Here is a 26710-nt window from a genome sequence, read left to right on the forward strand (position 1 = left end):
CCCCCCCGCTCCGCCCCCGCCCCCTCAGTGGGGCCGCGCCCTGGGGGCGTGGCTTGGCCAGCGCGTGCTTGGCCTACGATGCGGCCGGCGACGTGCACGGGAAACTGCGCATGCGCCGTCCGTATCCCGCTGCTCTTCCCTCCCCCCCGAAGGGCTGAAGGCAAAGCCTCACTTGGCACCTGATTGGCTGGTCGGTCCCTTCCGGCCAATGACAGTGGCGCTTCCTTCGGTGGCGCCGCTGTTCTGTCMGCCAATGGGGCGGGCGGTTGTTGCCGCCCTCCCTCCCTGTCCCGCGTGTCCCGCCGCTCAAGATGGCGGCAGCGGTGCGGGGTGCGGAGGAGCTAGAGTTGCTGGAGCGATTGCTRGGGCTGCCGGGCGGGAACAAGTACGGCGTCCAGGGGGAGCGGAAGGTGAAGGGAGCGAGGAGGGGYCTGGGGCGGGTGGTGGTTGCGGCGCGCGCGGGAGGGCGGGTGGCCGGGCGGGCATCCCCCGGTCCMCTTTCCCCAATGGCTGCTTGCCTCCGAGCTTCCCTTCCCGTCTCCCTGGCCATTCCCCCCAGACACCAATGTGACGGTGGCTGCGACCGCCCAGATACCAGCCGACATCTCCTTGAGCGTGGTCTCACCTGTGCTCTCTCTAGTCTTTGCTTCATCACCCCACATATGTTGAGGATGTTGTAGGGCCTCGCTGCCTGCGAGCCTGTAGGTTCTGAAAACCCCTCTGCTTGTGGGGGGGGGATTTCGGCTTGACATATACTCGTTCTTTCACCACTCTCCTTTTCCTATGCTTGTGCAAGTTACCTCKGCACTATCTTGATTAAATTACATGGGGGGCGGGGGGTGCTGTTTTAATAATAGGAACACGTCTGTAGCTAGAACGTGTTGCTCTTAGATATTTTATTCATTTAAAGTACTCCTGCCTGACAGGAGATTGTAGTGAGCTGGGGGCCCGTCCATCTACTGTGTCTGGAATGAGAACAGGGGAGATTCAGATAGATACTAGAAAAAAAAATCATTCTTTTGGTGGTCAGGCAGTGGAATAAGTTGCCCAGGGAGGTGATGGAGTCTCCATTTCTCGACATGTTTAAGAGATGTCTGAATGTGCTGCTGGGTGAGGTGGTTTAGGGGTTGCAGAGGCAGTGCTGTGTGGATGGCTGGACTGGATAATTTTAAAGGTTTTTTCCAACCTTGATAATTTGATGTTCTAGATGTCTTAATGTTTCARAGTTTGTATGGAAACATTAGGTTCCAGTATTTAAGAGGCACCTGAGGCATGAAAAACATACAGAGCTGGTAGCATCACAAATTTGTTAGCACTTTGTGTGATCATCCCTTCTGGAGAAGGTTGGTTGAGAAATTAGGCTCTCCAGTTGTCCTATGTTTTGGGGGGTTTTAATTGACTGTTTATGATTAGAGTCCTGAATATCTATATGTATTCTTCAGTTGCAAAAGCTGTCTTAATGTCTTATTATTACAGYCCTCCTGGTACTTTACTGTACCGTCACTGTAAAGCATAATGCTGAAAAATTCAAATAACTAGATCTGTGTGTAGTTGTTTCTGGCACAATGCTCAGTGGAAAAACTAAATAGTAGTCAAAGACTCTTGATACAACCATGAAAATAGCATTATGCTTTCAACTTGCACTTTATGTTAAATAAGTCTGAGCACAGACAAACTCCTGTGTGGTCAAATACTTTAAAAGAAAAAGTGTTGCATTTTAATCTGCTTCCTTCATTTTTCGTGYAAATGACTGAATGGGCTTTAGCYGAATGGGCTTTAGCCTGTTGCACTGAGTTTCAGTTCATTCACTTCATTTCTTGACATGGTGGTTCAGTTTYCTTTCCCCACAGTTGAACATGTGCTGCTGTCACTCACAAGGACATGGTTAAAATGGTGCTGTGTTGTGTTGTTCTCCCAGTACCAGGGAACTCCTGACTGCTGTCAGGGCATTTGGGAATAAGCAGTAAGTAGGAATAAGTTTTTCAGGAGGCGTGGTAGTTGCAATCTGCTTGCTCAGAGATCGGTTGCTACTGACTGCAGTCTTGAGTCCTGAATTTGAAAATGAGTCAGAAGTCAGTTAATAAGATTTCTGCCAGTGTTAGAAAAARCAATGCTATTTCTGGCCAATGTTGGCAGAATTTGCTTAATTGGCAGAATTAGCTAAAGGTGTGTTGGTTTGTTAATGTTCTTCTCTAAGTGAGCATAGACTTGTTTTTGATGGCACTATGTTTACCGTGAATGCCTCTGAATTCTGATATATTGYTTCAAAGGTCCTGTTGAGGGAACGTAAAAAAACAATAGCTCTTCATATAGAGACTGCTTTCTTTAATTATTTGTGTCATCTTACACATTTATTTCCACTTCTAGGTTCCTGTTCTCCAAACCAACAATGGCCCTGGGCTGACGGGGCTGATGACCATCGCTGCCCACCTGGTCAGGCAGGCGAGGAAAGACCAGCTGCTGGGAAGCACTGCCGAGGAGAAAGCTGTGGTTCAGCAGTGGTTGGAATACAGAGTGACTCGAGTAAATGGAGGCTCCAGTAAGGAGGATACTAGAACAATTCTGAAGGTAAGGAGTACTTAGTTACCTTTACATTGAATTTTGGAGTGACTAGACCTTGAAGAAGATTACAGTGCCAATGTGTGTATGGGGATCCAGTTAATAAAACTGAGCAAATGCTAAGGACTTGACMGTATTGGTAAGCACTGGTTTTTATTCCTCTTGCTGCTTTTCACTTTTATTTACAGAAATACACCAACAACCTGAAACAGGAGGGAAAACAGCTAAAATTGTAAAATACCTGAAGCAGAGCTCTTGGAGTGCTCARTGACTGTAAGACTGTAAATTATGATCTGTGCTCCCCAGGGTTTAAAGACTGTTCAGATGCCTGTGTGAGATGCCAATTTCTTACTATCTTCATAAACCCTTGGTTATAGACAAGCTGGTGTTCCACTCCAGGATAACACTTCTCTGATTGTTTAGGTGCTATTCTTGTTGGTTTGGTAATTGCGTGATACTTTAGGCCATACTTGATGCTGTGGCAATTGGTATTGATGCCAAAAGGAAGTGCTGGTCAGAATTGTGTAAAAAGTGAAATCATAAAGGAACCTCTACAAAACTGCCTTTCACATTGAGCTACTTTGTGTGAAAGCTTTGATCTCCTGTTTTTAAACTTTTCTTGTAGGCTGAAGCTTACTTCCTCTTAAACAGGTAGAAGTGAAAACGAGATCAGCCAGGTGACAAGGGATAGGAATAGAAAAGGAGTAGGATAGAGCAAGTTTTCGTATTTTCTTTCTTACTCCTTGTGACTGGTAATTAGTATTTTTGCAGTCTTGTGGGAACAATTTGGAGAGAAAATCTACTTTACACTTCTAAGCGCTGTTTACAAAGTATGTACAAAAGAGCAGTGAAACTCGATCAGTTTTTAAAGTGTTTATTTTTTCTAATTTTGAAAGTATGCTTTAGATGGAGAGTTACATTGCTSAGTGCTGCCAGTGAGTCTGAGTTTAGAAATAGCTTTTGCTGCAAGGTTGACTCTACCTGAAGCTGGCATTAATACTTGTGGCACTTGCAAGGTGTGGCAAGGTGTGCAGAAACCAAAGATGAACTGAAGCTGCATTAACACACTGTATTGAGCAAAATCGTRCATCTTAAAATGATACAAAGCAAAACCTTGTTACTAATCCCACATCCTCCACGAGCTGGCAGCCCTCTTGATCTTGAGGACTGCATGACTGCTGTACCAACATGGTGAAAATCCTGAAGTACCATTTCTCTCACTTGCACCCCAAATAATCTGAGTTATCTTGGTTTCATTGTGTCTGGGGAACATCTTCCATTCGTTAATCGTGAGTTTGTTTACATTGCTTCTCTTTTTGTAACATCTCTGCTTTTACATTCTGTGTGCAAATGCTATCAGAATCTTCACAGTCATTGTTACTCTGCTGATACAGCATGAAAACGGTCTACCCTTTGGRATTTTCAGAACTTGATTGAAGGAGGCACTGACTAATCAAGAGTTTAAGCTGTGGTGTGGCTTTTTGGAGGTCCCTGTTGTCTAAACTTTTACGACAAGTGTCACACAGTTTCAGTCTTTGAACAAACGYGCGATGCTTTTTGTTCTCCCAAACTGTGAGAAGACCTTATGAGAACAAATAGGTAACTTTTATTTACCTTTCCTGCCCTTCTGTCATATAAAAGCCAAAAGCAATTTTTCTGTCTTGTTATAACAAAATACATCTGCTTGGGATGGCTTTAGTGATAATACCTACATTGTCAGCATGTACGTATGAGTATTTGCAGAACTGCATTGGAGCATTAAAACCAGATGCAGAGATATAGCAGTTTCCTGCTGAAGSTGAGATCTCTTTTCAGTTTTGGCCTTAGTGACACTGGCTGTGTACTGAAATTCAAATATGYAGATAAATCAAGTGTTTCCAAGCAAAGCAAAATTTCCTTACTGACAAACAATTGGTGTCACTTGAGAGAGAATCTCTGCTTTTAAGTGCAGTCTAATATTACCATTTTTAAGTTTTTCTATGGATATTAGCAGGTGTTGAGTAACTAGAATTTATTTTAGTATGAGGCTGCTGTGGAATTATTTCAGCCCTAATAATTTCATAGTATGGCAATTACAGGGGGATTTTGTAATTTGTTCTCTTGCCACCATGATTAATCAGAAAAGGGATAGCTTACTGTTAAAGTATACTGTGCCAAAAGGGAGTACAGGTGAAAAAAAAAAGAAAACTGAAATAGGGAGGGATGTCTGAGGCTGGAGTTTTGCAATGTGTCTGGAATACAYAATGGCGGTCTTGGGATGGTTGCAGCCTAGAGCCACAATTTATAATAAGCTGCACCAAAAACAGTTCAGTCACTTCTGCTATAAATTTTAGGCTACCTCTGTTTAACCCTTAACTGAGGTGATGTGGTTCCACAAAATGTCAGTAAATAATTGATTTCATGTTTGTTAATTTGAACAGGAAGGATTTTCTGTTTGCTTTATGAAAATAGGTTGTTTAATTGTTCTTACTAACGTGTTACCTAAAGCTGTTACTTGGCAGGAAAATAATGGTAAAACAGACCATCTCAGATATGTTTTTTATATTCATTCAGACCCAATACCACACTGTTCAGAGTTGGCCAATGAAAGGGCTTGTGGAGTTTTTCCTGATTTTGACTTGTGCTTCTGTACTGGACAAAGTATATTGGAGTAGTATTTTTGCTCCCTATCTGTTCCTCAGCAAATATGTAGGAATGATGAATGTCAATAGCAGTGAAAGCATAATATCCAATGCATTATGTATAGTCTTTTGTTTCTTTGTTGTTTAGTTAGTGGAAAACTAAGCTGCATAGGAAAAAAACTGAAAATTTCCGAGTTGTCATGCAGGATAACTAGTGATTTTTCTGCTCCTCAGGGAGGGAACTGAGAACCTTTTTGCCATCAAATGCATACTTAGATGTTAGTGAATTCTGTTCAGGAGATTTTCATGTCTGCTTTATCACTTTTAGGTATTTTAAACCTGAGGATTCTTCCCACCTCACACCTCTTCAGGACTCTGCCAAGTAACTGGTATATTATTAAATTCACAAAAAAAGCATCCATATAAATGTAGAAACCTCTGGTCTCTGAAGCATAATTATAACTAAGAATCTTTGTGTACTACTTTCAGTGTCTCATACAAAACAATGTTCCATTACTTCGATTACTTTATCCCAATTTCCTGTGCTGCCTGGTTGTAATAATGAAATCTGATTRGAAATCTGAGTAAGAGAGCTCTAATTTCTATTTAATGAAATAGAGCTTGTTTGAAAAAATATTGTTTCCACAGGTACAGGAACAGATTAATCTGTGTTCTATGTCGTTAATCCACAGTTCTTGTATATCATTTTTTGGCAGAGTTCTGAATGGGATGCCTGCCTGCTTTGGAAAGCTTGTTCTACAAGTATTTTTTAAACATCAGTCTTCTCTATTCACTTCTCTCTTTTCTGTTAGCACCAGGACATTTTTGTGCACTTACAGGTTAAAAATGGGATTTTGATTATTGGAGCAACATTTATTGATTATTTTTCTTCTGTATTTTACAGGAAACTCAGTATGTTGGAAATAATATTCTTCCAGACCAGGTTTAGCTCATTGTTTGTCAGTTAGACAGAGGAGTCTTGCATGAGAATTAAAAATATCGCTATGCACCAGAAGGGTAGTTCTGCTTTTCTTGGATATGGCTGCAGAAATCCTTRCTTGGGTCTGCATTGTCAGGGGCTTTCCCGAAGCATTTGGGAGTGCTCAGCTTTTTGTCTTTGCATGGTGCAATAGATATAAAGGCATTTAGGGCATGAATGACCTTGATAATCTTGCTGACTGAAAGGACAGGACATGCTTCTATGTGTAAGGGAAGCACATACTCCAGAGGGTGTTGTGGACAAAATATCCAGAACAAACACGGAATGTGATGAGGTCCATTAAAAGCTACTGTGTTTCCRTAAGATGCGACTGTTCCTTATCCCAGCCTCTGTCACAACTAGCGGTGACTGGCAGGGAGTCAGTGGCTTTAGCAGATTAAATGGATTACAGGCCATTGCATATTTAATAGACAATAAAGCAATACAGGGGGGTGGTCAGAAGTGTGCTGTGAATAGGATGTGTTGAGCTGTTGCTAGGTATGTGGTGTCAGTTGTTTTTTTTTTCCATACAAGCAGATGGAAATCCATTGGTTAGTTCCATAAATAGAGCAACAACTCTTCTTTCTGCTGCTTTTTCCCCCCTCATACMCAAAAATGGAGTTCAAATTGCTGCAGTTGTTCAGTGTATGTTAATGCATTATAATGCAGCTAGCTATGCCTTAAGCACCTGTCTGAAATCTGAGGAAGAGTTTACTGAGGGATTGCAACATTAAGTATATGCAGTTACAAGCAACTTCCAGGACTACCTTAGTCTTTAAAACCTGGGCTTGTATATATGCAAATCATTTAATCATTCAGTACTTTAAAGACAAATGATTCAGTTGACAGCCAGCAGACCTGAATTTCCTGCATGTCATAGAAATCCAAAATAGTTTTGTGATCATATTTTCATTTATCTCTCCAGGACAGGAACGCTATTTCACTTGAATACCATGGTCACTTAAGAAAACTTGACTTTTAGGAATGTTAGGATATTTGGCTATTAGMCAGTAATATAATTATCCATGGGAAGCATAACCCATGAGGCAAGATTAACTAAGTGTGCCTAAGGCACATGAAAAAAAAATACTGTGGTATTTCTGAATTAGCTTGACTTGCAGGATGAAATCAGAATATCTGTCTGTATTGTAGGGGAGCAAAGTACATGTTCAAAACCTGAATTGTAAACAAATGCTAATTTATACAGGACTAAACCATTTTTGTCAAATTTAATTTGCTCAGTTAACCGACTTCATAAAATTTGATGAACCAGAATAAATAATTGTTCACGCTGTAATGGCTTACCTTGCCTWTAAAGTTTTAGGATTTCTTTATTGATGACTATTTTGAGTGTATGCACACAATATAAAACTCAGAATTAGCATGCTGTAATTTCTTTGATGAAGAAATCCAAAATTTTGAGCAGGGAAGTAACTGTGATGATGGTACCTTCAGAGATAATGAGCTTTTTACTTCACAAAATCCTGATTCCATAGACTAAGYTAAGAAGAATGGGGGAGGAGGGAGAGAAGATACAATTTAATTGGTGTTAGTTTGCATTGTAATGCATATGGAAATTCTGGTTAATTGAAATGAAAAATGCTGGTCAGAGAATTTGTGTCAAAACAGACAAGTTTCAGGCTTTTTTCTACAAAGCAGATCTCTAGTTTGGTGTTTTTTTTCTTCTTAACGTTGTGTTTGCTTTATTGTTGTGTGTAGGAAATTCCACAGAACTGTAGTTACATTTTTGAAGTAATTTGAGCACTAACAAACATGAGCAAAGCAGTAAACTGGTCTAAAAAAAAGAAGCTACATAGCCAGGGGCAGTTGACCTTACAGAGCTTTAACTATTCAGGGGTTAATATTTTTCCCTGATTTGCTCTAGTAAAAGAAATCAAAACAGACATGAGGCTGTTTAAATATTACAGAAGTGCAGGAGTCTTTGATAACCTCATGAAGAGGTTATCAAAGAAAAGCAGGGTGGTTTAATGGAGTTGAACTTGTCAAAAACAAATGCAAGGTTAGATGTCTTAAAGTCGCAACATTTTAGTTTTGGGTTTTGATCTTGGTTTATTTTCAATATATGCACTATAGGACATCTCTATATCAGTAAAATTTTGTAACCACAAAAAAGTGCAACATGCTTAAGGCCAAATATAATTTTTTAATTGTTCACTTTTCACAAGTGTTCACAATTGCTACATTTTCAAATTATTAACCCCCTTCTCCTTGCTGAGACATTTTGTTTTTCAATAAAAGGTTGTCTGAAAATGTAATGTGCTGTAATTGAGAAAAATTACAATTTTTTTTAAATGTTAGTTACGTTTAAGCTGCTTACCTCTGTTTCTAGGGCATGGGGAGGGAGTGGCTTAAGCAGATGCTAGTTGTGTGCTCCTTTTTTTTTCCTTTCAGATAAGGAGAGTTTCCAAATCCAGAGAAAAGCTGGGAAACTGTTTTTGTGCGTTTCTGAGAAGAATATATTAAAACTAAAGCTGGCTTATGCTGGCATCCAGGTTAAAGTGGGTTATTTTATTTGTTATGTTTCTTTCTGTAGAGGAGAGTAGGGGGCAGAAAGGTGCATAAATTGGATGACAGGTAGGTAAGATTTGGAGAAAAGGAAGGATCGTAAAGAGGTAGAGCTGATGTGGGATGCCTGTGTCCTCAGAACTGACAAATTTGAGCAACAGTGAGTCTGTCAGCCTCTTTTTTTCTGGCAGAGAATGATTGCATACAAAAARCCATGAAGAGGGATATTTCTGTTGATACAGGTTTGACATACATCTTTGCTGAACCTACTTGAAAGCCTTTGCTACCCGCCCTCATAGACTCTGATCTGGAATAGTTTGAGATGATCTCAAAATGCTGAAATGTTCTCTCCTTAGAGACTTCGACAGCAACTGAATTGACATTATCAGTCACAAAGAATTGATAGCAGTTGCAGATTTCAGCATTAGTAAAAGCAGGTGTCAAGTGATAGCGGCTGATGGAGTATCAAGTTTCCAGCATTAAGCTTGAAACACCTTGTTCTCCCAATCCACTATCTCTGTGTGCTTTCCTGGTTCTTACACTTTTGGAGTTTCAGAAGCTTTCTGACCAGCTGCACCAAGTGCTAGAGGAAAGGCATAGCTGCTGCTGGAAGAACAGTATGGTATCTTTTTTTCATAGGACTGCATTTTCTGATTAACTGATCAAACGTTAAACATTTGAATTTGCACTCTTAATGCATACCCAACYCTTTAATTTTTGAATTTCAGTAATGTAAAGCCAAGAAAAGACAGACTTGGAGTATTTCTGTGGAGTCAGCTCAAAATAAATTGCATTTGCATTTACAAAAATTTCACTAGATATAAATCACTTTGTTTAGAGACCAGCATTTAAATTTTACCTCATTCTCACTGTCAAAAGATATTTTATTTTATTATCTTGTCACTTACTTTCTGTATTTTTTTCTTCTTTTATTGTTTGTCTTGTTTACTGAGTTAGGATAATTTAAAACTGGTGTTCATTTTATATGCGTGGTCTCCAGAGGAAGTTTCTATTATTTTTAACAACTGCCTTAATGTATACTTTCACAAAGTCAATACTGCAGCAGTATAATGACTTTTTTTTTCCTTTTTAGGATCTTAATACGCACCTTGAAGATAAAGTCTACCTTGCAGGAAACATTTTTACGTTAGCAGACATTTTGATGTACTATGGATTGCATCATATCATGGTAAGCATTACTTGTATCATTTTTATATGTACAATTATCATAATTGTTATTTATCTAAAGGACATTTCATTGTGGTAGAAGTTGACCTACTGAACTGATCAATGACAGTTATTGAACAGAACAGAGGAAAATAAAACTTTAGGTTTTTCATCTTATTCTTCAATATTTAGCTATGGATCTGTCAAAAGACAGATGTGTGTGTGTCAGAATGCTTTCATTTCCTCTGTAAAATGTAGCAAAGATGACAACTATCGGGGTGTTTACCTGTTCAAGTCTGAAAAATGACTGCTCAGAGAACTACATGGGGAATAGATAAATGAATCTGAAAGATTGTGTCAGAACTGAAAGTAGTAACTTTGTTAGTATTAGAGAAATACAAATGCATGTAAATTAAAGTCCTGAAGGATGAATGCATATAAAAAACTGTGAGCCATAACAAAATGTTGTTTGTGTTTCAAGACTTGAGTGATACGACTTGATAAGGTATATAATATGAAAATAACATGGGGAGCTAGGAAAAGGAAAATAACATAGAAAAAGGGAAAAAAAAAACCCACCCCAAAAAGAAGTTCGTTCTGAGTGGTGAGGCTGTTGAAATTCTTTCTAGTCAGCTCAGGCTACTATGAAGTGCTTAAAATTTGGTGCACCTTTAGTTCTGAACCCTAGGTGTTAATTTAAACATAAAGCCGTAGAAGTTATTTGCATTTTGGTGGCTAGAATGTGTTTTTAAATGATCCATTGTCATTCTCTGGAGCGGGAAGAAACCAAAGGACTTCGAGGAAAAGGTCTACTAAACTTTTGGGAGAATATTAAACCAGTCAGTTTTRCATTAGAAAACAGGAGGGGTGGAGTGAGGCTAATTAGAAGAAGGTGCCTCTGACACAAACAAGAGTGTGTGTTTGAGAATTGAATTGAGACGACTGGGTGAATAGTTACTTTTCTGCAATTAAAAGCAGAGCTCTAGGAGACTGTGTAAGAATACTAAGATTCAAAATGGAAGCAGCGGGGAAGGGGAATCCAAGTAGTGAAATACTAGCAGAAATGAAAGAGAACTTACGTATCTGTATCTTTACTGTCCAGGAGTGARAGTTCAAATGAGTGTCAAGCAAAGGAGAGGGAAGGGAAGCTTCATTTCAAAAAGGTTTTGAAAACTTGCTAGAGTAAGTCACWTAAAATTAATTCTGTTAAATTATATTTGCCTTGTAAAATATTTTAAGTAGTAGGATAGATGTGTTGACTACAGTGTCAGAATGGGTTACCTTTCACATATGATATGCAGACTAAAAAAAAAACAAACCTGTAAGTACTTTCTAAAAGTATGATTGCATATTCTGTAAGAGTAAAAAAATGAGACTTTTAAAAAAAACTTAGGCATGGGAAAATCCAAGCATATTTTAAATTTAGAGTTTGCTCTAGAGTCGACTRCCTAATCAAGAAGAAAAGATACAAGTTACTGCTTTGGGAAATAGAACAGATGGTAAAAACAAATGACTTGGTGCTCCTGGGTGCCTGCAACCATCCAGACACTACTTGGGATAAGTTTCTAGTGCAGCATCTGTTTCTGAAATGTTTGATTTCATGGAAGGTAATTTTCTGAGTTGGAAGGGTATAAAGGACAAGAAATGGGGTGACTATTCTAAATAAATATGAAAATCTAGAAGCTGCTAACTAGGAATTACATATACTTTGAAGGTTTCAGAATTGATTAACATATAGAGGCAGGATTTTGAACTGTAGAATCTTGTGGGTTTTTTTCTTCATTTTTTAAATAATTGTTTTCATTTTTCTTGTAATCGGAAGAGAGTATGTCCAGAGCTGCTGCTCTGCCCGAAGCTTTATGGGGGAAGCAGGGACAGCTGCTGTATCTCCTCATGCCATGTACTCCAGAGAAGCAGTTCGTTGTATCCACCACTACTTCAACTAAGCCTTATGCAAAGTATCAGTACATGTTTCCTATAATGCTTTAAGCAAAGAGGTAGAAACAGGGAGACACAGCACATAGGGCAAACAGGCAGATGTTACTGTCCATCAAATTGTGTAGAAAATTGATCTGAAAACATTACTGATTATACCTTTAAGGTTAACCTCTTGCTTTTGATAGACTAAAAACTGCATGCTAACACAGATATTAATGATAGGATTCTGTGAATATTATTGATATGCAATGATCATCCTTAATAAGCCAAGTAGTAAAACTTTTAAACCCATCTGATGCACATTTCATTGGAAAAGTTTTTACAACCGACCAATCCTATTGCTCAGTTCTTCACTTGTACTATCTTGGTGTTTCTGAGTATAGATCTTGCATCTTTGTATTCATTTCCCCCTCCCATCTTCGTTTTGCTTTTCCCATTATCCAGGAAGGGTTCTGGAGTCTGATTCTTCACTGTCCAGGCTCATCCATTTGAACTGACTAATCAGTTCGTCTACTTAACAGTAGCAGCTCTTAATCCTGTAATTATATGCCTGTATTTCATCTTCCCTGTCCCTTCTAGTTGTCTTAGTAAACACAATAGTGCAATGTGATTAAAAATCCATATTGTGGGAAAAGAATTATTATTTCAGTCAGTGAGGATCAAGATATGTGGGTAGTGTTTCAGGCTTTTTGCAGACAGATTCTGTTTTGAGTCTTTTAATTAGAAATTCACACTCAAAGTAATAAGGCAGGAACTAAATAGTACACATTGTTCTGCATCATAATATAGGTCACAAACACCCAAAAAGTGTAATGCTTGATGCTGCCTTTTCAATGGGATCTATATTGTCATGTGTAACTGATGTATCTATGTATGTAATACTACAGACACTTCAATTCCAGAAATACGCATGTGGATAAATATGAACAATGAAGTTCTACTAGGTTAAAGCATAGATAGCAGAGAAAACATGGATTTAAAGCTATTGCTTGAGGATACCTTAGGCAATCAGTAAGCATTAAATTCCCCCTGTGGTAATGAACTTGTTTACGTATCTGTTTTTTATTTTTAATTATTTTTGAAAATAAGGTTTCCAGATGTCTTCATTCTTAAATATTTTTGACCAGCACAAGTCCAGTTCTGTTTCAAGAGAAATGATCAATATGATGATTGATGTGTTTTTGTACTTCAAAAATGTTGTCAGAACCAAGGAAGTGGTCTGAAATCTACATGTCTGTCTTGAAAATTTCTTTAATAAGGTCTGGAAAATTACTTATGGGGAAGTTTATATTTGCAAATGRAAGAAGCCTCAGTCAAAATTTTGGGGTGAAACCGAATATGATCAAGTACAAAACAAACTAAGATGTTGTCTTTGAGTCAGAACCACTAATATTGAACTATATTGAGACTAGAGTAGTAGTTTATTTTGGAGTTATTTTTTCCATAATGAACATTTCTTGTAATAAACAGATTGCCATGAATTTTTGTCAATATACTGTTGTGTTACTTATTTTAGTACTGAGATAACAGGCTTCTCTACGTTTAGCAAAGATGTTAAAAATGGTTCTTAAACTGAATTGCAAAAAAAAAAACAAACCAATTTTAATTTAAAGAAACGAAGTAATTTTCAGCTTATTCTTTTAACAGCAGAAAATTAGACAAAATTATGTGAAAGCACATATATGTCATGAAATACACCATCAAGCTGTCAGATTTTTTCTTTCTCCCATATCTAAAGGCTGAATTCAAAAAGTCAGATAGTATCCTCTCTTTTTCTTGGTGCTGAAGAGCTTCATATGTAGGCAGGTATTTTTGGAGTTTCCATGACATGCAGGGTGTGGGAATGGGACTYGATGCCTGCATCCCCAATGCTACAGAAAGCAAATATAATTAAAGCTTGTGTATTTTTAGCCCTTTCTGAAACTCTTAGAGTTGCATTGTATGATGACCACCTTGGTTCCCCTCAGTGAGCTTTGTGGTGGAAGAAAAAGACTTTTTTCATGATATGGGGAAAAAAAAAAAAAGCCTGCCAAATTAAGTGTCTGCTTCTTTGCTATTAAAATAATTGCTTTAATAGCAAATAATTATTTTAACAGCAGAACAGCAGCCTTTCTTAACTTGGGGGAATTATCTAATTTAATGAGGAAGAACAGAAAATACCCATCTAACAAAATGTAAAAAATGCCGTGGAAGTGATCTCTAAACAATTAACCTAAGAGTTATGTTCTGAGTAAAAAGTAGAGCATGCCACAAAGTGCTTTTTAATATATTTCACTGATAGAGTACATTATGTAAATAAGTAAAAATATCTTGCTTGTTGTGCCTAGAGTACAAAAACGGGTTTTATTATTAGCATAGCAGTCTGTTTTGCCCTTCAGATGTTTGTTTCACTACACTAACACAATGAAAGAGGACTAGTTTTCCAGACTTTTTATTTACATTAGAGAAATGTGAAGATTGAGAATTATCAATAAAAGATTATGGGAAGGAAATACTGTGTCTGCTGCAAAATCTGAAGTTTAGCTCAGCCTTTCCATAACCATGTGCTTACCCACTAAAGACTTTGAAAAAGGTTATTGTAAAGTCAAGGATCTTAAAGTTTCGGTATTTTATTATTTGCTCATATTTAAACACTTTGCTTCACTTTTTTTAAAGTTTTAAAGTGCCTTAGAGTACMTGCATTGTTCTTTTCATGCTCTGTATTACTTTGTAAATGGTTCTACAGTTTCATATGAAGCATCGCCATCCAACTACCATTAATTCTGGCACTTCAGGTGATCAAAAGCATCTTTCCCTATATTGTACTGCTACTCTTTTTTTGGTCCTGAATATACTGCACTTGTAGAAACTGAGCAATTTATGAAACAGTATTATATTGCAATAGCTTCCACTTTTCATTTTTAATGCCTTTAAAAATTCTATTTTTTCCCCCCTCTTGTTAGTGCTGTTTTGGTTACTGCTATTCACTTGGTTAATTGTCAGTGACTTATATATATTTCTAGATGAGCAACAATATGTGGCTGGTTTTAATTTATTTTTCCGTGCCTTTATCAGATTATACAACTGTAGGAATAGTGCTTACATTTCCATGCCAGCAGCAAGAAAAGCAGGTTTTCTCATACTGCCTGAACTGGGGTTCATAAYAGTACAAAATTGCAGAAGTTGTTACAGAAATACATCTGTAATGCTGTGCTTGTATTSTGGCAGGTACATTCCCTAGGAACAGCAGCTACTTGGGTCTAGGAGCTGCAGGATCCCTGCTTTTTGGTTGCTGTCACAATTACTATGCTCTTAACTTCCCATTAATTGAGCTTTAATGCTATGTGCCATTGGTTTAGAATTCCCTTCTTCAGCTCTTTGAAATTCTTCTTCCTTGGTATTTTCCATTGGTTCTCCTTGTAGTATACATCCTGACATTCTTTTTGCTGCTACCTGTTTAAAGTTTCCCAGTTCTAAGTCAAGTTCTGGGCTGTGTRAGAGAACAGCAAAGGGAAGCAGCATATCTGATAGGCAGCTCGAAATCAAAAGGGTGGTGTGTCACACAAGGTGAAATTTATTGTAAGACTTAGGTTTAAACAGCAACTCTTTTTTCATCTGCCTAAGTTTTTATAAATGAGTATGTGTAGCTCTTTGTGTGATCTGAAGTTTGTTGGAACAGGTTTGTTTCCAGCTGTCTTGCACCCAAGACCAAATTTTCAGTGAACCTGCAGCATCCATAAAATGTAGTTTTTGTAGAACAAAGCATAAGGAATATGCCATCTGTTTAGCTTTCGAGAAAATTAACCTTGATTAGCTTTCGAAATCTAAACATGAAAAATATTAGGCATGTCTAGCTAGTGATTTGTCTGTTTAAACTGTCCTCTACAGATGTGCCCTTTTTCAYTGACTGCAGGCATTGTCAAGATTTAAGTTAAGCTTGATGGTTAACTTGGCTAACTGAAAATTAAGTGAGGTAAATCCTGCACTAATTGGTTTCAGTATTGGTGAGATAGGGTAGGGTAGTTGATGTGAGGATCACATTTTGTTTCTGATGCAGGTTTTGTAGTCTGTTTTGAGGACTACCCCATTTGTGATTCARTTGTAGTATGTTAATATGAGAAAAGAGATTATGGCCTAAAACCAATAAGCTSACTTGATTACCGAGGAATAAGAAGACATAAAATTGCTAATCAAGAATAGTAATACAGGTGATACAAGATGAGAATAATTCTACAGCTGGTTTGAAAGACTCCAAAGTAATAACAGAATTTGTAATACAGCTTTGAGGAAASTTGCTAACCTTAAGTAGAGTTTTAAAGGTAGAACTGGGATGTGTAACTGTAGATAACTTACATAAGCTGGTCCTCTGATTTAGAGATAAGCTTGAAGCTCTGCATTAATCTTAGCCACAATTCCTGTGACAAGGAAATTCCTATCCCAACAATAGTGGGATAGGAATTTCTTCCTGATTGATCTTGAAATTGGTTTTGTGTGATAGTACTTTAAATATTTTTATGAAGTATGKCCAGGCTTCTAGTTTGTTTTACTGTAGTAATTAGAATCATGCCATTGCTATCACAATAATGTGACCTAGCACATCTGAACAGTTAAGTTATGCTGATTCGTAGTAGCTATTTCATTTTGAGCAATAGTCATACAAAACAACTTCCAATTATCCTATCCAGTCTGAAATTCCTAGGAAAAAAACCTAACACTTTACTTGTACTTACAATACACCTTGTAACACGAAGTAGTCACTTTGCCTGTGAGGCAAGACTGTCTCCTAAAAGAACMTGAAAGGGTTGTGCATGTTGTGGAACTCTTCCTGTGTGCTCCTCRGACAGTATGCTGACACCATGAAGAGACAGATTCATTAAATATAAGCTTTGCCCCCCTCTCTATCATGCAAATGTATATTCCACCTCCAGGTCTGTTCATTTGAATGAATTACAAGTACACACATATTATGGCATGAGTTTACTATATGAAGTTAGGATGGAATACTGTTGGAMTGTAATCACTTACTTGAGTTTAAATCACTTCTAAAATCATGCACTTTTATTTTGCCTTTCTGCATGTTATGACTCTAATGATGCAGTGCCTGGTATTACTGGTGCCTTGTATTTACTCCCCATGCAGGTGGACCTCACAGTKCAAGAAAAGGAGAAATACCTTAATGTGTCTCGTTGGTTCAACCACATTCAGCATTACCCAGGTGTTCGACAACATCTGTCCAACGTCGTCTTTATCAAGAACAGATTATACACTAATGCTCATTAAGGCAAATCTTAATGTCGTGTTGGAATGAGATGTGGGAGTTTAGAAGTTGTACTGTCCAAAGCCACTAACTTGCAAATACTGTTTTGTAACCTGTATGTGAACCAAAACTGTCCATGCCTCAAATAATACAACTGCATTGAATCGCTGTTGTTCATTCAAGAATTTGAATAAAAGAATTGTTACTGTGTATCTGATTAAATGCAAAAATGGTAGAAAGATGGAAATGGAGTTTTGATTCACTATGTAAAAAAAAAATTGAAGTTCCTTTAATTAAACATTCAAATGAAATTACAYGATCTTTATCATCAACGATTCACTCCTGTTGCTATTTATTGAATTTTTATGTATGTCGACCAGCTTTCCTTTCATTTTGTTTTTCATGGATGTTTACACTAGTTTTGTACAAGTTAAGAGCTATATTGTGTGCCAAGGATGTGAAAAAGGGAACATGCAACTATTACAAAGTATTTATGTGACTGAATAAATTATTTTGAAACTGTAGTCYTAATTTGGCTGTGAAACTTTCTAGTTTTTCTTCAGTAAAGAAGACTTTAAAAGGTCAGTGCACTTCCTGCTTCATTTTGGGTGTACTGTTTTGATTCTAGAATCATTTTGTTTTCAAACTGGGTAGCAAAGTTAGTGTTTTTAAAGATTCTATGTGTGCCTCACTTCATATTTTACACAAGTGCARATGCACTTTTCCCAGCCCCCAACAAAGCCAGTCAAAACTCAAGATAGTTTGCTGCTCAAGTTCACTAGCAATGATTAAAGTTGAATTTAAAACCAGATACACTTTTGTTGAGTCACACATTTGGATGGGTCATTTACTGTAGAATGATGTCCTCTGATTTTTATTTCTAACAAATATAATAATGCTAACTTGAATTGGTTCATTACCATCTGTACAATTCAGTTAACATTTAAGACATGAAAGAAATGCAAAAATACTTTGAGATTTTAATTGATAAATTAACTTCTGTGTTGGTTTCTACAGCAGTGCTTAGCAGACAGTTTCACTTGTACATTCTTTTATGTGCAATTTAGAAGCCTCTCAGTGAATATAAAAAAGGTATTTGGATAGATGTTTGAGTATTTTGAATGTTAAAAGAGTCCTTTAAAAAAAAAAGTAAGCAGATAATGAGATGAGGTAATTAAAATATATYCTGACCCATCCAGATACATACCCTGATCCAGAAGAATACTGCAAGGATAAGCATAACCTGGACAATTCCAGGTTCTAATAGGTGTTTTCTCTGGATTATGTGTCTAGATCTCTGGATTACGTGTCTAGACATGTAATTTTATTTTTAATTCTTTTACTGACAATTGACAGGCACACCCAGTTACTTTGGGGCAAAAATTTCAGAAATTTTTCACTGTTTCCAGGGGCTTARTTCTCCATTTTTACCATKTCTYCTATTAGCTACTCTTGKTCCTTGCTATTTAGAAGCTTACTTTATGTACTTACAAGGWYCTGTCTGCAATCTTGAGTTCTGTTCAAGAGTTGTGGAGTAGGCATGAGTTTAAATGTACGTTAGAAAGACCATGCTTAAAGCTTTTCATATTCGACTGCCTGAGAACTTAGAGTATTTGCTGTCAGTACTTGCACTCTTAATTTCCAATTTATTCAGACATTTGTTACCTAATAGTATGTATTCAAGTGAGTTTGCTTTTTTCCTCACGTGTGGGAGCAAATGTTGGTAAGACTTAAAAAAATAYCTTCTTCTAAATTCTTCTATAATGAACCATTACAGAAGAATGTAATTACCATTAYATGAACTTCTACTAAATTCTGCTCTAATGAACCATTTTCTGTTTCAGAAGGGGTGTGAATCATCAGTGCATTTGGTCAGGGTTTAGGGAAGTTTCATGTTCATCTTACAGATTTATTATTTAATTTYATCTATGCTTTCGCAAGTGAAAACTATTTAAATTCTTTAAAGTCTAGGTGCTACTCTTTATCCATGAAAATAGTAGCTTACATTATGGCTAAACTAAGAACAATAAATTGAACCAGAGCTAAGTGTTTCTGGGAACAATACTGTCATCTTTTCAGACAAGTTTTGTAGAGATGATGCTGCAAAGCATCAATTTTTTTAAATACTAAACAGCTGCTGTTTGCAAGTATTGGGATTTCTCAACTTGGCTACATGCTACTGCTGCAGTATCCCCTAGCCTCTTGTGCCAGTTTTTTTTTCCTCTGGTGTAGAACAAAAGTGTTACTTGCTGTTGAAATACTTTTAAAAAAAAGTTCACCTTGCGGTGAAATGTTTAGAAGTGGATTAGTAATATTTAACTCTGTAGTATCTGAAGATCATTATCGTGTAAGAACTTGAGCATATTTCAGTTTTTGCTCCCATGCATGGAGAAACTTAAGGAGATAGARGGTTAAAAATAAAAAGGGATGAATTGAGACACAGCCTTTAGAGAGATGATGGGGAAAAACAAATTGTATTGATTTTTCTTGCCTCTCCCCCTTTCTATCGAATGTCTTTTGATCAAGGACAAATAAATCTGTAAGAAAACTTGGGAAAAATTGCACAGCTGTATCTGAGTCAGTCTGAGACTGTATGAGGTACATTTTTTACAACTATGCTTCATAATTTTAAAAGATGAGGTGTGTATTGTGGTGGGAGCTCTCAAATTAACATTGATGGTCTATGTAAAGGGTTTGCATGGGTGAATGTTCAGCGGCTTTTAAAACTACCTACTCTTTCTGTAATATATTGTTACACTTTCACTGAACATTAGCAAAAGAGATTTTCTTCCCTTGCAACTCCTTTCTCCATTCTTAAAACTTMAGTTGCTAAAGGGCACTGTGATGTTGTTTTACTTTCATTGCTTTGTATTTTGATGATGATGACCACAGTGATGTGTGGAATTTATTTTCACAGCATTTCATGAACAGTGACACTTTCATTTGTTAATGTATCTCATCACTGCAATATTATTATTTTGCATAATTGTTCTAATTTATTCAAGGGGCCTGACATCTTAYGGTCTTTTAAGTATGTGCCCCTGGGACTTGAGTGTGTTGCCATATGGTGAGATAGTGCTGTATGACAACCTTTCAGCAACAGAAGAATTCAGCAGTGAAATAAATATGATAATTATAAGTGTTCAGTGAGATCCTACACTTAGCACTTTGTCTTTTTCCCCTTGGTGCCAAGGTGASTGCTTGTAGACCAACCAGGTTGAAACAGGTGATCAAGTAAAGAATCGGGTATGTTAGAAATGTGCTGATGATTTTTAGTTGTCTTGTGTGTCTAACTTCACTTTCAAGTGAGAATTCAGTTTGACTTCTGAAGTCTGTAGGGGTGTTTCTTGCTCTGAGATTGTAACTGGGCAACAGTGATTTATAGAAAAATCTAGGTTTAATGTGGGACTAAAAAAGAGTGAGTAGGAATGAGAAATTTGGAAAKATAACACTAAACAAAAAAAGAAAAAAGTTCCAGTTTAGACCTGAGTGCTAAGAAAATGTGATCATTCAGATGGAACCAAAGTGTAGGCTTTTCAGCAGCAAAACTAAAAAAAWTATTTATGGTAGCTTAAATACGTAACATGCTTTCTGTCGAGTTCTTCTTTTWCAGTGATTTACCTCCCAGGCTGGCATCCCAGTGTTTCACGGAAAATGAGTTTGAAGGTGTTACTTCTGGTTCCCAATGGAACCAGTTCAATCCAGCAAGTTTTGTTACCTTTCTGCACCCCATCCACAGTAAGTACTTGCTGTCAGTCGGTTTGCACGTATTGAATTTCCAGAGATTCTTTGTGTAGAAAGTGTAACTTTTGCTAATAAAGTCTCCTAGCAAACACCTTAGCTGTTTGCCTATACGAGGTTGTATTGTCACATATTTTTAATCTTCCTCATTTTGTAATCCTTCTCTATAGCTTTCCCAACCCTCGTCAAAGTATTTGTAAACTTAAGTAGCCATTCTCTCAGGAATTTCATGCTACTGTCTGAATCTTTGGAAGCTCATAGGCCTAGAAATGGGGAGCTTATTTTTTTGTGAGGTGCAGCTTAAACTTCCCAATAGGTATTGACTTCCCAATAGGTATTACAGCTTTGGAGAATCCTAATACAATAATTCTACTTCTTTTTTTCTCTCTTGCACACATATACACACAYTAATTTCAATTACAGCTGATGGAAGATTAATCCAGATTCTTCAGTGTGGGTGTAGATCCTTCATAGGGAGCTGAAACTCTTAAGGTTTAATATGGATGTACTTTACAATTCAAGCAAGACATTTATTTATATTAACTATTTTATATGAAAATGTGACTTAAAAGTGGTTTTGTCTGTCAAATACGTCCATGTAACATTACAGATAAAAGACCTTAGGTATCTTTATTCTCAAAACAATAGATGATCAAAAGTCAGCTGTTGATTTGGAAGAAGACAAAGTACTTAAAAAGTGATTAGCTGAGAGAGATGAAAATAAAGGAATAGATAGAACTATAAAATCATTATCAAGAAATTCACTGTAAGCTTTTCTGTTTAGAAGTCTGGTTCATATTCTTTCTGATCTGCTAGTATCTTCTGTTTTCATCTCTACAGGTGATTTATGGTTTGTCTGCTACATGAATGTTGAAGTAGGGAATAGATTTTTCAAGTAGATTTGCCTGGTATGGCCATAAATTGATACTGTAATTGTATGTATATACAGAACCTACTATAATTTTTTCTACCTTTTTTGATTATTTTTTGCTAGAAAGAGGGATCAGTAGGCCTATTTGATTTTATCCCTATTTGGTTTTCAATCTTATCACTTATTTTAATCTTTAGTGTGTTTCACAGTCTTTAACTTCAAAGTGTGATTGCAGTGATGCAGCTGCTTAATGGATTGGTACATTTAATATTTTCCCCTTAAGAGCAGTATTTCCTCTTTGCATCTATAATTGGATCATGCTGCTGCTGTCCCTGATGGAAATGCCAGGTTTCATATTCACCRTACACCTGAGCACATGCTTACTCACTTGGCAATCTTAATTTTTTTCCCTGTTTATTTATCAAAACTGAATTGCATTATGCACATTTTCTTTGTGCCTGAATTTTACTGCAGAAGAAATGAGAGGGGAAATGCCATCATGCACCTTTTGCTGTGCCGAGCTTTCAGATTCAGACTGGGCCTTTGTATCCCACCGCTGCATGTCTTCGATGTGAGATGTATCATACTTCAGAGCCCAGCTCCAGGGCTATATAAARATATCACAGATTTGGAAAGGGGGATAGATTTTGTAGCAAGCATTACTTGTTGCTGCTCTGTGCAYGTTCCTGCAGGGGTGGCCTTTATTTTCTGTACTGGTAGTGACTACAGCCAGTGCAGCTGCCATAGAACACCACGCATCTCTCACTCTGCAGGCAGGCGGAAGGTGATTAATTTTTCATTGTTGCTGCATCTGAAGGATTCCCCTTTCCCCTCCCACACTACCTTGGCCCCTTTAGGAAGATTTTTATCCATTAAACTTTCCCTTCTCTGTTGGAAGAACTAAATCTCTTTCAGCATTTTCAGGCTGGTGATCTAATTTGACAGCTCGTAGGTGATGTCTATTCCTCTTCAACGAGGCAGGTAGCCCCGGGCTAGCCAGCTGCATTGTGGATTCTGCAGATTTGGCTTGCTGTTCCTGCTGGGTGTCATCTGTCTTCTCAGTCTTGCGGTGGATAATTTTTGTCCTCCCCAGCATCATCTGCCTGAGCAGTTTCTGCCTGGCAGGCCTGTCCATCCAGGTTGAGCATCAAATACAGTGGCCGCCCGGCTAATGTGACGAGGCACTCCTCCAAAGAGCGCAGCCCCGGGCCTGCTTTGGCTAGCATCGGCATCGCAGCCCGCAAACTTCCAGCCATCACGATCGTGGTCTTGCTCTCCCATCACGGGTGCAGCCCATGGACTTATTCTGCTGGCACAAAGTATGTCCCCCGCCTCGCCCTCTTAAGGGCCGTCGCTCCGATTCCTCCCATCTGGGCAGATGTCTGCCTCAACAGGTTTGGGTTTCCCTGCCTGTTGCCGGCATTTGACTCGGACACCGCCACTTGGATGAAATAATCTTTTAGTGGATTATCATCGCCAGACAGCCTGTGGGGGAAATGACAGGACTCAGCACGTTCATCTGAAGATTTTGCAATTCAGAGTGCTGCTAATGCTAATGGGAAGTGGCAGGGTGATCCCTAAAAGAGAAAGCGGGTTCCATTGCACGGCAAAAATGACAGAGGTTGTTTAGCCTATCTTCCAAAAAAATACATGATGACTACATATGTTGATTTTCATGCTCCGAGCCATAGCTATTTCCATATTTTTGTGACTTGATGACTACTTTCTACAAACTGACAGGTTAGGGGTTCCACAAGTATTGTCTTTTTATAGCCATCACCTCTTTAAGTCCTCCTTAATTTCTTAGAAATATGTTTTGAAAATAAGCTTGACTGGGCAATGATAGTAAGCAGGGGAACAAAAAACAAAACCAGGCATAAATACAACAAATAAAACATATTCATAAAAAAAAACAAACAAACAAAAAAAAAAACAACAGTATTCAAACAAAGGAGACTGTCACAGGATTTGCCCTTGTTGCAGTCATGTAATTCTGAACCTGACATTAGTCATGATGTAAAAACTTTCCTAGAAATGCAGTAGTTACAAAGCCCCTTAACTACAGGATTTCCTCCTTAGCAAATAAAAAGCTGGAGTATAGGGCTTAGAGGGGGAAATAACTTGATGCTATGAAAGGATGGCAGCTAGGCTGGAGAGGGTAAAATTAGCATTKGAACAATTGTAGCCCAAATTATTAGTCATGATTGAGCCAGCTGGAATATCCTGCAGATATTATTAATATATGAGCACTACTGTAATGTACTGGTGATTGTCAAATGGTTACATGCTTTGGATTCAAGTGAGATAATATAAATAATAATTTATAGGCTGCAGTAGGTGTCACTTCGGGAAAAAAAAAGATAATGTAGAAGGGAATTACTTTTAAAATAATTCTTATATCTACTAATCGCCTAATTAATGCAATATTTACAGATTGTGTAACAACGAAAGAGAAAAAAACTTTTAMATTATATATTTATGCTGATTTTAATAATAATGTTAGATGAACTATTGAACACTTCCCAATGTAAGATTCATTTTATTATTTTGATGGATTCTAACTATATTTTTCCTGATTTTGGAGATTGTTTCAACAAAACCAAGTCACTTATTTTTAAGCCTGAGTTTAGAAGATTATAAATATTGTGGAAAAAAAAAAAAACCCATATAGTAATTTCAGTGAGCAGTTTCCAAGCTTGTATGATTTGATATAGAATTTAATAATAGGGTAGGACATTTTTTGTGTTGGTTCTAATGGCTTTTTTTTTCCTGAGCCACACAATTGCTTCTACTTACAAAAGCTATGCAGAGTAGAACATGGGAAAACTAACAAAGAAGTGCATAYTGCTCCTGCTTTCTACTAACAAACTAGTAATTGTTCCATCTAAATGGGCACCTTTCTGGCATTCCAGGTCAGGACACTGAAGGCTGCAGCAGCTGTAGCAGAATTTGTGGTCCAGTTTATTCTTCATTGACCATAAAATGACACTGAACAGTGTGGTATGTATTGCAGATTTAAAAAAAAAATAAGAGAAGAMACAAACTGTAGATGCAATAGCTTAAATAGAATCATGCTGTTCTAGAAATCATTGCATTTATTGAGTAGCAGGAAGAAAAAAGGCATGAACAGATGTTAATATACTGTAATTTATAAGTGGCAGGGAGGGAGGGAGGGAAGTATATTGAAAATATCCTAATGCTGCCACAGAATCACAGGATGGATCAGGTTGGAAGGGACCTCAGTGGGTCATCTGGTTCAACCTCCTTGCTCAAGCAACGTCATCCAAGAGCACATGGCACAGAAGTTCTTGAATATCTCCAGCAAGGGAAACTTCTCTCTGGGCAATCTGTTCCAGTACTCAGTCACCTGCACAGCAAAGTTCTTCCCCTGTTCAGGTGCATTCATTTCTGCCCATTGCCTCTTTTTCCTGTTGCTCGGCACCACCACCAAGAGCCTGGAAACATCCCCTTGGCACCCTCCCTTCAGATACTGATAGTCATTGATAAAGTTCCCTCTCAGTTGTTTCTTCTCAAGGCTGAACAAGCCCCGTTCCCTCAGCCTTTCATTGTAAGAAATGCTTCAGTCCCTCAATCAACTTTGTGTCTCTCCACTGGACTTGCTCCAGGAGCTCCATGTCTGTCTCTTTTATACTGAGAAGACTCTTTTGTACTCTGAAATGGTTTTAAAAGAAATATACAGGGATTTTATAATTTTTGGGTTTTTTAATAGTTGTAAAAAGAGACTGCTGGTTTTCTTGTTGGTTGCTTTTTGTTTTGTAGCTCGTGTGTCCAGCAGTTGTTATTAATGTTTGCTACACCCAGAAGCAAACTGGGTTTGCTTAACACATATCTCTTATTATAATTTCTGAATCATAGAATCAGGTTGGAAAAAACTTCTGAGATCATCGAATTCTACCTATGACCAAACAATGCTTTGTCAATTAGACCAAGTGCCATGTCCAATCTTTCCTTAAACACCTCCAGGAATGGTGACTCCACCATATCCCTGGGCAGTCCATTCCAGTGTCTAACCACTCTTTCTGTGGAGAAATTCCTCCTGATGTCCAACGTGAACTGTTAATGCCCGAAAAAGGCCTAGAAATAAAACTCCATAGACTCATGTCTATAGAGCAGGTATTTGTTTATTGCAGCGCTGGTGTAGCACTGGAGGCGAGGGGGAATATCTCCTCCTAACCCACCTGYCTTTGCTTAAAAWTGGCAGGTATTTGTACAGTAAGTATGGTGTAACGTTACCATCATCACTATGCCCACCACCATGTATGGGTACGGAAATACATGATATCACAGTTCTGCAAGTACACGTGTCATCCTCGATTCGGTGGTCATGGGAGTCTCCCACTAATGAGATACCATCCTCTTCATCATGGTGGACTTTTCACCTTTGTCTTCAGGGCATGCGCAGTTGTGATGTTCATGGTTTTTTTCTAGTCCTCCAGGTCTTTATATTTCATTTTTCAGCTGTCTTGTGCCTCTGCCAAGTTCTCATTAGTGTTYTCTACTGTTCCTCATATAGCATCTACCTGTCTACTTCTTCAGAACTTTTTCTGATTTATGCCCCTTGGTGATTTTACCTGTCAATTTACTAATCCAGCTGGCTGGATTACATCCAGCTGATACACTGTATGTTGCTAATACCCTATATAAAAACTTATAACAATATATGAAAAGGCTATTAKTGCTAATATACTGAAAGCTATTACATTKTATACTGATAMTATATAAAAAAGTTTAGAGAAAGTTTTCAATCATAGGCCTCATAAGCGCCTTGTCACTTTGACATAAACCATAGGTATCATTCCTTTTCTCCAGGCTAAGCACCCCCAGCTCCCTCAGCCGCGCCTCACAGGACAGGCCCTCCAGACCCTTGAACAGCCCCGCCGCCCTTCTCCGGACTCGCTCGCGTCTCTCCTCCYTCAACAAAAGCCCCCGGAGCCGCAGGTTCGGGAGGGCTCGGGGTTCCTTGGGGGCGGTCCCCGCTGCCGCGGCCGGCGCGCCGCGATGACCTCACGCCGAGGCAGCGGGCCCGGCGGAAGCTGTGCGGGCGGGGAAGG

At 38.1% G+C, this 26710-nt stretch overlaps 2 protein-coding genes across 3 annotated transcripts in view; both read left to right on the top strand.

Annotated features, from left to right (window-relative positions):
- The first annotated feature begins 216 nt into the window (after window positions 1–216).
- EEF1E1 (eukaryotic translation elongation factor 1 epsilon 1) lies at window positions 217–17550 on the top strand. 2 transcript variants are annotated; one of them, XM_057369113.1, is made up of 4 exons: window positions 217–385; window positions 2368–2568; window positions 9779–9874; window positions 16909–17550. In XM_057369113.1, the coding sequence occupies exons 1-4, from the start codon at window positions 254–256 to the stop codon at window positions 17047–17049; spliced, it is 570 nt and encodes a 189-aa protein (XP_057225096.1). In that variant the 5' UTR covers window positions 217–253; the 3' UTR covers window positions 17050–17550. The 2 variants fall into 2 exon arrangements, with proteins under 2 accessions (XP_057225096.1, XP_057225098.1); XM_057369115.1 differs by having other exon boundaries at window positions 263–410.
- Window positions 17551–19128: 1578 nt separating this feature from the next.
- BLOC1S5 (biogenesis of lysosomal organelles complex 1 subunit 5) overlaps window positions 19129–26710 on the top strand; it is a 17464-nt gene continuing 9882 nt past the window's right edge. Inside the window, exon 1 of the mRNA XM_057369111.1 lies at window positions 19129–20764. Within this exon, the coding sequence (XP_057225094.1) occupies window positions 20611–20764 (154 nt within the window). The 5' untranslated portion in view covers window positions 19129–20610. The remainder of the gene's footprint in view (window positions 20765–26710) is intronic.

The sequence above is a fragment of the Malurus melanocephalus genome, unplaced genomic scaffold, assembly GCF_030028575.1.
Source record: "Malurus melanocephalus ecotype Western Australia unplaced genomic scaffold, MMel_1.1 scaffold_103, whole genome shotgun sequence".
Lineage (NCBI taxonomy): Eukaryota > Metazoa > Chordata > Aves > Passeriformes > Maluridae > Malurus > Malurus melanocephalus.